The sequence below is a fragment of the Pongo abelii genome, chromosome 2 (genome assembly GCF_028885655.2).
Source record: "Pongo abelii isolate AG06213 chromosome 2, NHGRI_mPonAbe1-v2.0_pri, whole genome shotgun sequence".
In the NCBI taxonomy this organism is placed as follows: Eukaryota; Metazoa; Chordata; class Mammalia; order Primates; family Hominidae; genus Pongo; species Pongo abelii.
Window position 1 is genome coordinate 109,832,863 of NC_085928.1, and position 12,947 is coordinate 109,845,809.

The following is a 12,947-nucleotide window of genomic DNA, read 5'->3' on the forward strand; positions in this document are numbered from 1 at the left end:
AAAATCTGTCACATCAGCTTCCTCACCTGAAAAATGGGACTACATACCCCTTTCTTTGTCTCCCCCACAGGTCTGCATGGGGATTACAGGTGTTTGGCAAGTGGCATGGCAGAACAGAGAATCTAGATTCAGGTCCTGGACTTGGATATAAGCTGTCACTTGTTACTTGGCCTTGCACTAAATGACCATTCTCAGGTAAATGGGCAACCAAATGTTTCAGTGTTGTAAGGACTAAGGTAGGTGATCTATGTGAAAGCGTGAGATACGTGCCAGGTATCATGATCAATACATAAGGGTACACAACAAAGAATAAAAGTTCTATATAAATACAAGGCAATATTATTACATAGCTCTACCTATTGCATAGTTTTATAAATCATTTTTCCAGGAGTAAAGGCTGAATGGTAACAAAGATATCTTACCTTAGCCAGTTTCTTCATCCTTCTAAAAGTTTTCATATTCCAATACCTCTGAATTTCTCAAAAAATCAAATTAAGACCTTAGGAATCTTACTTCCACCTCCCCTCTCCCTTCACTTTCCCTCTTTGGTCTTCTCAGAATGAGAAGAGCTCCACTATTTCTTCTAAACACCATTCAGAATGTGAGAATGAAACCCAAACTGAGACCCCTGGCTGGACTTGAGCAGAATGACATCAGAGACAACTGGGGCATGCCTCTAGGCAAGCTTTATTCTTTGACTCCTTTATCCAGGAAGGGGCTGTTAGTTGCATCTCACCCAAATGGAATGCGATGGGAATTGGGGCTTGAGTTGTTTGGAGAAGGAGCTGTCGATCTTGGCAAATGAATATAGCTGGTGTGTGGTGACCATCCATCCTTGAGTGCTTGGCCATACAGACTAGGGAATGGTCAGAACAGACTCAGAGGTCTCCAGATCTTTACAATACCAAGGTTCAGGAGGTATAGACAGTAAGGAAAAAGTCCATTTCCTATTTCTGTCCATTTTCAGTAAAGTTTTTTTTTGTTTTGACTGGCTTTTAAAAAATTACCCAGGAAATGGAGAGCTTATAAACATTCGTAAGTGAATTGTTGAACTGCTACCCCAAGTGGTTTCCTTCCCTAGTCACCACTTAACCAGAAATATTAGAATACACGGTTCAACCAGAATTCAACCAGGCAGATAACCTGCCTGTTGCTCAAGCAATCATCAGAGTTTTAAAAAACAAAATTAAGCAAAAAAGACCTTTCCCCAAATAGCATCATTACCACTTAGCTTTGTATGACCCATTCCTAGGAAAGCCACATTCCACTTCAGAGAACATGATCGCGTAAGGTACAGTTAAAACAAAGTCCTTGCCTTTAGGTGCTTTTTGTCTTCTTTAAATTAGCCTCTGAAATGCTTTTCTTGTGTCTTGTGCTGCATTCCTGAAAACTCTAACTTTTAAGGACATAGCCCTCACTTTTACAGAGGAGGAAGAAAACAGCAAAGAGGTGTCTCATTAGGGAGGCAGAAGGTTATGACCAATGCTGGAGGTCTTCCTCTTCCTTACTTGTTATTCAACCAGATGGGTTCTATGGTGTCGCATGAGGTGTGAGTTGGAAATGAAAGCTGCACCACACTTCTCACATTCATAGGGCTTCTCCCCAGTGTGGGTTCTCTGGTGCACGGTGAGGCTCGACCTCTGTCTGAAGGCCTTCCCACACTCATTACATGTGTAAGGTTTTTCTCCATTATGAATTCTCTGATGAATAAGTAGGTATGAGCTACATGTGAAGGCCTTCCCACATTCATTACACACGTAAGGAAGATCTCCACTGTGAATTCTCTGGTGGACAATAAGGCAAGAGAGCTGACTGAAGGCTTTCCCACATTCGCTGCAGTCGTAAGGTTTCTCTGCAGTGTGAATTCTCTGGTGCACAATAAGGTGTGAAAAACAACTAAAGGCTTTCCCACACTCTTTACACTCATATGGCTTCTCACCAGTATGGCTTCGCTGATGTACAATAAGATTTGCACTCTGGGTAAAGGCTTTGCCACAGTCATTACAGGCAAAGGGCTTCTCCCCAGTGTGGATCCTCTGGTGGACAATGAGGTTTGAGCTCCTAGTAAATGTTTTCCCACATTCATTACATTCATAGCATTTTTCTGTAATGTGGACTTTCTGGTGCCGAGCAAGTTGTGAGCTGTAACTAAAGGCTTTCTCACATTCATTGCACTTAAAAGTTTTTTCTAAGGAGTGGATTTTTTGATGTACAGTCAGATTTGAACTCTGAGTGAAGGCCTTCCCACATTTTGAGCAAACATAAGGTTTCTGTCCAGTGTGGATTCTCTGATGCACAACGAGGTTTGCACTCTGAATGAAGGCCTTCCCACACTCATGACATTCAAAGGGTTTCTCTCCAGTGTGGATTCGCTGATGCACAACGAGGTTTGCACTCTGACTAAATCCTTTCCCACACACGCTACATGTAAAAGGCTTTTGTCCAAGCTGAGTTTTTGGATTTTTAACAGCGCCAGAATTAAGGCTGTATTTTCCCCCAGATTTCTTACATTTCTGGTTTTCCTCTCCTTTGAAGCTTTCAGGTAAGTGATAGTCATTCACTATCACTTGTCTGAAATCTTTCTTTTCCCTCTTTATTCTCTGCCTCTTTAACATGTTTCCTTTTTCACAAGCTTCTCCTAACTCAGGTCCTTGAGGATCAGCTTTCTGGATTCTTTCTGATATGATGAGGGATTTTTCAGCTTCCTCACATATCTCAGTTTTTGGAACCAGTAACTGTAGGTTCTTGGTTTCAGCACCTGAACCAAGAAACAGAAAATACAAATGTTAGCTTTCTCTGGCCTAGAAAAAGAATAGGATCATCAAGTCATAAAAGGAAGTATGTGATTTCAACACCTCCACAAAATGGCTTCATCAAAGAAGAGAATCTCATCACATGTTACCTCTCCTCTCTAGGTTCTTCAGCTGGGGCTTTGTCCTCCCCTCTACCTACAGCAGAACCCACTGACTCATGGTCTTTCCAGCACTTCCACTTGCCTCCATTAGACACTTAACCCCGCTGCCTCATGCCAGGGAGGGCCAATCTCCAGACAGCGCTCCTCCTGGCTGTATGATGACTGCTCTTGCAACGAAGACCAGTTATGAAGGACACAAGCCTCTCCCTAGGCTTGCCTTCTTACCTTAGCTACTTAGTGTGGATTTGCTTGCAACCCACCAGTTAATTAGGGTGATTTGCTACCTGTAAACAAAGATCTAGCAACTGAGGTTTCTGTGTCTGAGGATGCTGGATATCAAAGAAAGGATAAGCATGGACAGAAAGGGTAACACTGGCTGCCAAGACAGCCACAGCAGCCAAAAGCATATGAAACACTGTGAGGTCCTGCAGCATACAGGTTAAGAACATGGATTCTAGAGCCAGACTGCCTGGTTTCAAATCTCTGCTCTGACACTAACTAGCTCCATGACTTTGGGCTACTTAACTCCTGTGTGCCTCAGTTTCCCAATCTCTAAAACAGGGATACTAATAGTATGTACCTCATAAGGCTGTGAGTAGATTAATGGAGTTACTCTATGTCAACTACTCACATATTGCCTGGAATACAGTCAGTGCTCTGAATGTGTGCAGCAACTTTCAGGCTGACTGATGATATTGTGAGGGGCCAGAAGGAAAGATGAACCCTTAGGGGAGGGGAGTTGCTATGGTGATAGACAGCTACACTAGGAGAATTAAAAAAGAAACTGTACATGGCAAACTCTTACCCTTGTGTCAGGGGAACAGCTTAGCATTGTGTCAAGGAAAGCTGACCTTGTTGAGTTATGGCATAGACTGCTCCACAATGCCAGAAAATATCATGAGAACATCAAAACACCCTGAAGCTTTATGACACTGATTTAGTCTCTGGATGCTTTACATTGCTTCAGAACCTAATGGTGTCAAAAAGGGGTCCTGCTATCAGTAACATCATAGTTCTTTATGTTTGTCTCCTCTGCACCCTCACTTTCCTTGACCTTGAAATGTGCACCCATGTAACCCAGTTTTGGCACAGTGAACCCTTAACAAGTGTTTGTCAATTAAACCAAGCTCAAGAAATAACGCAAGTGAAATAAAGGGTAACAGGAATGGGTGGCAAGCCTGTAGAGGAGGGAGGTATTCCCACTGGTGATGTCAGCTCAGAAATAAGCAGTGGTGCTGTGAGCTTCAGGTTATAACTGCTGCTACTGCACAGGGAAGAGAGTAGCACCCATGAGAGGGAAATATCCTACAGGATGACCATCCAACCAATGATATGAGTGGGTGGGACAAGGATGTTGGGGTGGTACAAAGCAATATTGGGGGCAGGAAAACAGCCTGGTTTGATTGCCTGGTTAAGACTATGGTAATCTGAAATTCTATCACAATCATTCAGACAAGATGAGCAGTGTCAGAGGAAAGAAATGCCCAAGTGCTGGATACAGTAGAGCCCCAGATATGACAAACAATAAATATCTGAAATGCTGGCCAGGCACAGTGGCTGATGCCTGTAATCCCAGCACTTTGGGAGGCTGAGGCGGGCAGATCACCTGAGGTCAGGAGTTTGAGAACGGCCTGGCCAACATGGTGAAACCCCGTCTCTACTAAAAATACAAAATTAGCCAGGTGTGATGGTGCATGCCTGTAGTCCCAGCTACTTGGGAGGTTGAGACAGGAGAATCGCTTGAACTTGGGAGGTGGAGGCTGTAGTGAGCTGAGACTGCACCACTGCACTTGCACTCCAGCCTGGGCCAGACAAAGCAAGACTCTATCTCAAAGAAAAAAAAAAAAAAGCCAGGTGCAGTGGCTCATGTAATCCCAGCACTTTGGGAGGCTGAAGCGGGTGGATCACCTGAGGTCAGGAGTTCGAGACCAGCCTGGCCAACATGGTGAAACCCCGTCTCTAGGAAAAATACAAAAAAATTAGCTGGGTGTTATGGCAGGCACCTGTAATCCCAGCTGCTCTGGAGGCTGAGGCATGAGAATCAATTGAACCCAGGAGGCGGAGGTTGCAGTTAGCCGAAATTGTGCCACTGCTCCAGCCTGGGCAGCACAGCCAAACTCATCTCAAAAAAAAAAAAAAAAAAAAAAAAAAAAAAAATCTGAAATGCTAAACTTTTTCTGGTTATTTCTATTCCTACTGTTCTGCTCTCTCTTTTTAAAAATGTGCTGTTTTTCTCTCTGTAGTTTACTTGCTTTTATATCTTTTCTTCTGCTGCTGCTTATTTTTTGCTGCTATCTCGACCCCTTACTGACTCTTCATCTCTCTCCTCTCCTGTTTTTTAATTTTTTGTGTGAAATATTTTGAATTTTTCCATATACAGTTTCATGCCTCTTCTGTTTTTCTTTTGCTGACTGCTTTCTTCTCTTTATGTTCTCTACTGTTACTTTATCACCTACATCCCACTTTATTCTTCTCCCATCCAACATCTCCTTCCTTGGTTCTTTTCACCTCCTCTTTTGCTTTAACTCCCCATCACTGACACCTGGGCCTCCCATACCCCAGCTGGGTATCTCTCCAACAGAAACAGAGCCCATGAAAACTTTAGTTCACAGCTGCACTGTCTCCCTGACCTTCACTCCTACCCTTCTTACTGGGAGATTTAGAATGTTAGGCATGAAAAATGAAGATCAATGGGAACTACTAAACTGATTAGAGCCAATAACGGAAACAATTCCTTCTATCTGAATAATGTCTCATGTCAAAACCATTACAAAACCAGGTGCAACTGTAGCCTAGAAGGTTTTCATGCAAGTGATTCATCACTGAGTAAAGTAAGACCTAGGGTCTTGGCAAGTGCCTAAGAAAAGAGAATTAGGGTCCATCTGGTGTAGTCAAGTTCAAATTTCTTTGGGTAAAAAGATTAATCAGCAAATAATCTGGGCGTATAACCTTGGCTTATTTGAAATGGTATTTTTCCTTTTTTAAAAATACATGTAGGATTACTGTAGCTCTAGAGAAATTAAATTAAGTACAGAAATAATGAAAAACTAAACCAAAAATTAATTTGTGACCAACTAGAACACAGGCATAGCCATAGTTTTGAAATCAATACTCTTCTTTCACTCTTTTTTTTTTTTTTTTAAAGATAGCTGAAATGCTACATGAGCCTGCCATCTTAGCTGGTGACTATACTCTGAGATAAGAAGGGTAATTTGATTTACTAAATTTATAAGTCCAATTCATTAGATTTATAACAGCTGTTTATCAAGATTTTATTTACAAAATTTGTAAGTCTGCCCAGTTAGGTGTTTGGAATGTCTTAAAGAACTAAAGATATCAAATTTGAAATTATGTTTTATATAAAGAAATTTGATAAGCAGGTAGAATTAAATGTTTAAAATTTTTAATTAATTTATTTTTTTAGACAGAGTCTTGCTCTGTTGCCCCGGCTGGAGTGCAGTGGTGCAATCTTGGCTCACTGCAACCTCTGTCTCCCAGGTTCAAGCGATTCTCCTGCTTCAGCTTCCCGAGTAGGTGGGACTATAGGCACGTACCACCATGCCTGGCTAATTTTTGAATTTTTAGTAGAGACAGGGTTTCACCATGTTGGCCAGGCTGGTCTCGATCTCCTGATATCAGGTGATTCACCCGCCTCCGCCTCCCAAAGTGCTAGGATTACAGGCTTGAGCCACTGCGCCCGGCCAAAATGTTTAAAAAATTTAATCTGTAAAATTTGAAGCTTAACTGAACATAAGTTAAAGAAAAAATACAAATGTTCTCACTTTTATACAAATATTTCTATATGTATGGATGAAGTAAAAAGTTATACCTAATGGCTTAAAAATTGGTTTTTAAATGAATAAACCTTAATAAATTCAACATTAATTAAAATATGAAAACTAGTTAAAACTTGCTCAGACATTAAAAACCCAGTAACACATCACAATTTCCAAAGCACTTTCATGTATATTATACAATTTCATCATGAAGATGAAACTGTTCTCCTTCAGCTAAAAAAAGAGCAAGGTTGTGTCTTATTCATTTCTGTATCTCCAGCACCTATCATACTGCCTGACACATAGGAAGGAGGCCGCCAACAAATCCTGTACTTAATGAATGAACACACCCAATTTGTAGAACAGGAAATAGAGGTCCAGAGAGAGAAGGGACTTACTCAAGGTCACAGAGTTATTACAGGCAAGGCAGCAACCCCACTCAGGTATCTCTCACATGTAGAGCTCAGTGTTCCCACCATCGCCTGCTGACATCGCCATGGAAATAGTGTTGGCAGTGTTCCTGCCATCGCCATGGAAATAGCTGGCAGCACAAAATGCTAAGTCTTGGGTATGAACATGGTCTTGAGGTAAGAGGCAAAGTAGGAAAAGGGAGCCCATTCCTGATGAGGTGCAGCTGTTGGGGTTAAGACTATGAATGGCTGATAAAGCTAAGAGACAGAAAATAAGTGACATGCAGGGGAATGCACCAGAGAGAATGGAACAGAAAGCAGAAAGTGGTGAACAGAAGCTGCTAAGAGTTTGGGAATAATTAAATATGAGACAAGAAAATCTAGGTGGAGATCCTTGTCTTCCCCATAGCACTGGTTTAAGAAAGTGACTTGGTCCCCAGATGCCTGAGGAACTGGTTAGGGAGGAGAGTGGGTTCAAAATATTCAATATCTGGCAGACTCATAAAAAGAATAGGGCTTGGCAATCAGCCAATAAGTGCTTTGAAACACAGGACTTATGGCTACTGCATTCTTGACCCTCACTTATATGTCACTCCTCCATAGGCAAGCTTCTGCCACTGCCAGTGAGATCTTTAGAACATACACTACCCTTTCTCTAGTCCTAGCTTAGAGAGAACAAGTTGATAAGCCATCAGTACCCTCCATGAAGACCTAGTTTTGAACATCATTATGGTTGACATAGCTGCTCAAAATCCTCTATAATTTGCACAAAGATCTATGAAAACAGAACATCTCCAGGGCATTTGCTGAAAATCACCACAAAAGTTGACTATTCCTACCTTGGCTAGTGTCTCTTGCAGGCTCACCAACCTATGCTAAGTACAAAGCATATAAAGAGGACATATGCCTACATGTGTGCACAGAGATGAAACTCATTGAACAATAAATATCACTAAAAAGTGAGTTTGGAATTTACCTACTGTATGGTAAATACACCTGATGGCAACAACTTAAGCATACCCTGAGAATGATCCTGTATGGCAGACACACCTGAATATAGTTTGGAGTTCCAAGCAAAGGAATCCAGAAGTGGCCAACCTGGAGATCCATTCCTTATCCATTCCCCACCCCTTTCAGTGGAATGCGGGCCTTAAAGGGGATTGAGGCCCCTTGTTTTGGGTTAAATTAAGGCTGCCGGGTGGAGGTCATTAGGGGGAGGGTGTTAAGTGAAAATGCAACATAAACTGCATACCTTTTGCAAGCGGTTGCAGCTCTCCTGTCCAGCCTGTGCCGCTGGGCCATGTGGTTCTCCTGTGCCCAGTCCACTGCCTCTAGACTGTCTACCCTGTACATAAACATCTAGTGAAATTCTATGTCGTTTGCTGGCTCTGGGTCTCTTCTTCAGCCTCTTGAACCTGGTACCATATTGGTGTTGATCAGGTTTCAGCACAACACCTACGTTTGTCTTGAGCCTGTGTGCAAAATAAGCCACTTCCCATGACAAATGCACAGGCATTTCAGCATTCCTCTTTCTAGCTTTCCTTGACACTTTCAATACCTCAGTACTGTTGGTCAACCTAGAAGACTGGATGCCCACCACAGTCTCTGAAAAGATTTTGAGAAACCCCAATGGTCAGATTCAGAATCAGGGAACTGAACCATACCTAGAAAGTTCATGGTCCCATGAGTCTCCAGTATCTCACTCTTGGCCAGAGTCCCTGGTAACGAGTAGCTGCCAAGGGGTGAAGCAGCAGGTGCCTCCTGAGTTGCTTTCAGGACTACCGCCATGTCCCAGGATATATTCTGACCCTAGAGACAAGCAGGCACACGTTTAAGAGGGAACTGGTGGTAGGGGGTAGTGTGGTTACAATTTTGAGAATGAGAACATAATTATCTATTCCTGGAGGCCATAAAACAATTTTTAAAAACAGAAAAGGAAGCCAGTCTCCTCCAACCCCCAGGGTAAGTTGGGCAGAGAAACAAGCTAGCCACTTTCTTCCTTATTACTTTGATTGCACCTCACTGCTCACTCCAGAATCTAAACCTAGCTTACCAGTGAGTACATGATAAGAGGAGAGAGCATATGGGAAGAATTTTCAGAGTGAAATTTTGTGGGATCTAAAGATCAAAGCAGCAAGGTTTTGATATTATTACAGAAAGGCTCTGGGGGAACCTCTGCCCTCAGCTGACTAGTAATGGTAAGGGATGTATTTGAAACATTAACGACAGCACAGTGTACAACTTCATGAATCAAAGTGTGGTGCAAAGATCAGCAGCAGTATCTGCATCACCTGGAAGCTTGCAAAACAAACAAACAAACAAACAAACAAAAAACACAGAATCTCAGACCACCCCCAGACATCCTCAATCAGAATCTGAACTTTAAATGTTTTAACAAGAACCCCTAGGTGATTCCTATGCACATTAAAGTTTTAGAAGCTCTGGTTAGCATTGTCAAAACCTGACTGAAATCACCTGAAGAATTTTAAAAAACATGGATACCCAGGTCCCACCCTTAGATTCTTTTTTTTTTTTTTTTGAGGCAGGGTCTCACTCTATTGCCCAGGCTAGAGTGCAGTGGCATGAATTCGGCTCACTGCAACCTATGCCTCCCAGGCTCAATCAATCCTCCCACCTCAGCTTCCCAAGTAGCTGAGACTACAGGCACGTGCCACCATGCCAAGCTAATTTTTTGTATTTCTGCATTGCAAAACACGAGGTGTGCAGTGTTGCTCAGGCTGGTCTTGAACTCCTGACCTCAAGTGATCCTCCCGTCTTGGCCTCCCAAAGTGCTGGGATTACAGGTGGGAGCCACTGTGCTTGGACCACGGATTCTGATTTAATAGGAATAGAATAGAGCATGGACATCAAGATTTTATAAAAAGCTCTCCAGGTTCTGTGTAGCAAAATTTGAGAACCACTGGTTTATAGAAAGTACTGAATGTCACATCAATCAGAAGGGAATGTTTCTATCCTATTACAGGAGACTGGAAGCTAGAATTGTACCCAAGAAATAAGACTCCAGGTGTGGAAGTAGAGGGGCAGAGTCCCCTCTTAAACTACTTGAGGTCTTCAAGTATCTCCTCCCCTCTTCCTCTCAGGCCCCCATTTACCTTTTCTTCCTCTTCTGATCCATCAAGGCCTGTCTGAAGACCCTGCACTGGGGCCCAGACTTTGATGTTCTCAGAGTGCACTTGTTGGCTGGATGCCTGATCTGGGAAGTTTTCTTCTTCTTCCTCCTCCTTTTTCACCTTCACTGGGCCCCATGGGGCTAGGGCCATAGCTTCTCTCAATTCTGCAGTCATCTTCTCTGCTCAGCAGGGGAACTCCTATAGCTGGGAGCTGCCCAGCAGAGGTCAAACCCCATCTAAGCTTTATGTTTCAACAGGTTCTTCTTGAGTTTATTCCCAGGGCCAAGATGAGTACTGCCTACTGAGAAATCAGAAAACACTGTTAGCACCAAGGAGAGATTTGCTGGATGCCACTTAGCAAATTTGCCGGATGCCACACTGGCAAATTTCACCAGTGCCTGGCCAGGGGCCACTGTAGGACATGGAATCCTCTATTCCTCCCTCATAAGATGAAGGGGTTGGACTATAAATATGTAATGTCTTCCCATAATAACTACATTGCAAACAGCTTTATATAATGTTTATTGATTTTTTCTTGATTAAAAGTTAACATACTTTTATTGTAAAAACTTAAAAGCAGCAAATGATTAAGAAAAATCATCTTGGTCTACCTCCAAAGAGATAACCACTATACATTTTAAGATTTAAGATATTTCTTTCAAAGGAAAATCTCCAACCATACTACTAATAATTATGATTTTACAAATTCTTGTTTTTGACGATGGGGATACATATCTTCACAATTATCATCATAGCATTTTTTAAAAAAGGATTTTACAACAAAAATATTTTTTATTGCCAAGGATACAAAATAATGTGAACAAAAGCATCCCAAGAAAAAGACTGGGAGTCTTTATACCAACGTGTTGGCAGTGGGTAATTAACTCTGGATGGTGTAATTACAGGTAGTTTTAAGGTTCTTTTCATTTTTTTTGTTTGATTTTTACATTTTCCATAGCTTCCAAATGTCCTGTGAGATAAAATATTACACTTAAGATTTAAAAAAAAGATTACTTTCATGTTGCCATTCTTCATGCTTATTTTAAATGCTACACAATAACCTATGGTGTTGATAAATCTTCACTCTCATTGAAAAAGGATCAAGTAATACAGAAATATATAGAATTAAATATATAACCTACATACACTACACACACACACACAAAGTACTTATCAGTTTAGATGGGAGTCCTAACCCATTTTCTCTGCATTTACACATTTATATGTACACCTTCACACATATTGCTTATTTTTCAAAAACATACTTTAGATCATCACAGTTATATACTGTTCAGCAACCTGCATTGTTTTTTAACTCAATTTCTGTATTTCACAATAGTCTTAACAATCTTTCAATACAATACATATAGAACTACCTCATTCTGGCATAGTATTCTAAATTGTGGCTATATTATCATTTACTTAATCATATTCTATTTATGAACCATTTATTTAGTAAAAGTTTATATTTCCATTTTATTAATATTTAAAAGTTTTTCTTTGTAAATAGTTTTTTTTTTTTTGCTGAATTATTCCTTTAGAATAATCAGAGAATTACTGATTCAAGGATTTGCTGGTTGATATGTACTGTCAAATTGCTTTCCAAAAGCACCATGCCAATTCACACCCCCACTAATTAACAGTAACTCTTTATCACAGCTAAGCCAGCAGGGTTTTTGTTTTTAACCTGTGAGCAAAATAACCTTACTAGTTTGATTGCTTATGAAAAGATTGAAATTTTTCTCTCCCCCTTTGAATGTTTTATTGGAAAAGGGTGCGAAATCTTATTCAATCCCCTGTTGCTGCTATTGAAGTGATCATATTCTTTTCCCCATGTCAACTTACTGGCCACTTGCTGTATACACTGAATTTATTAAGTAATGCAATACTTTCATTCCTGTGACAAACCTTAATTCTGGAGGACTATTCTTTCCATCACTATCCGAATTCAATCTGGTATGAAGGTCCTTAAGACTAGTTCCACCTTGTGTATGTGCAAGACTGCCTACTGTGAGTACTCTCATCAGACTTCTGATCAGATTGTGACGGACCTCCGGTCCCAGACCGCACAGGGCCCTCTATCAAAGGCTCCCTTTCAATGTCCTTTCTCTATTTCCAAACGTGGCAATCCATTCTCTCCACGTATAGGCTCCTCGCGGCCCTGTCCGTGGGACCTATCTGGCCCCTTGGCCGGTCTGTGTCCATCCTCTCCCGGGCCAGGCCCCAGGTGGGCAGCAGCCGGGATTCCGAGGCGGTGGGGAACTCACCGCCCCCCGCCAGACAAGGCTGGTGTCCCCGGGGAAAGGACGCAGGGGCCGTTCCTAGGGCCATGGCCCCTGGGAGAGCCCCTTTTTCTCCCTTGACGTTCGTGCCCACCCACTCCGACCCCACTCACTGTGCGCAGCTGAGAAGCCCGACCTGAGTTCACTGGCTCTGCAGCAAGAGGCTGGCTGACCGGGACCTCAGCTTCTACCGGCACGAGAACAATGACCGGACAGGAAGTGCCTCGGGATGGGCTTCCGGCTCCCCAAGTCGCCAAGCCGGCCTCTCTAGGAATCTCGGAGGTGCTTTCCTCTCGATGGGTGTCCAATGTCGCCCCAGACCAGGGATGGGGCAGAAGCGCTTAGGATTGTGCGATTGGAAGCTCTAAGTGAGCCTCAGGGAGGGGCGCATCCCAAGCAGGGATGGGACACTCAGGCGAGGCGCGCACCCAAGA

At 42.3% G+C, this 12,947-nt stretch overlaps 1 protein-coding gene and 1 long non-coding RNA gene across 5 annotated transcripts; one reads left to right on the forward strand and one right to left on the reverse strand.

The window, feature by feature from the left end:
- Positions 1-61: 61 nt before the first annotated feature.
- Positions 62-3,883, forward strand: LOC134761015 (uncharacterized). The gene is made up of 2 exons (XR_010139209.1): positions 62-195; positions 2,916-3,883. It is a non-coding gene; the product is annotated as an uncharacterized LOC134761015 (long non-coding RNA).
- ZNF35 (zinc finger protein 35) lies at positions 671-12,850 on the reverse strand. 4 transcript variants are annotated; one of them, XM_063722111.1, is made up of 4 exons: positions 12,650-12,850; positions 10,214-10,529; positions 8,765-8,909; positions 671-2,758 (listed from the first exon to the last, which is right to left on the reverse strand). In XM_063722111.1, the coding sequence occupies exons 2-4, from the start codon at positions 10,403-10,405 to the stop codon at positions 1,512-1,514; spliced, it is 1,584 nt and encodes a 527-aa protein (XP_063578181.1). In that variant the 5' UTR covers positions 10,406-10,529; positions 12,650-12,850; the 3' UTR covers positions 671-1,511. The 4 variants fall into 4 exon arrangements, with proteins under 4 accessions (XP_063578181.1, XP_054406922.1, XP_009237408.1 ...); XM_054550947.2 differs by having other exon boundaries at positions 10,214-10,532; XM_009239133.4 differs by having other exon boundaries at positions 12,627-12,850.
- Positions 12,851-12,947: the final 97 nt, after the last annotated feature.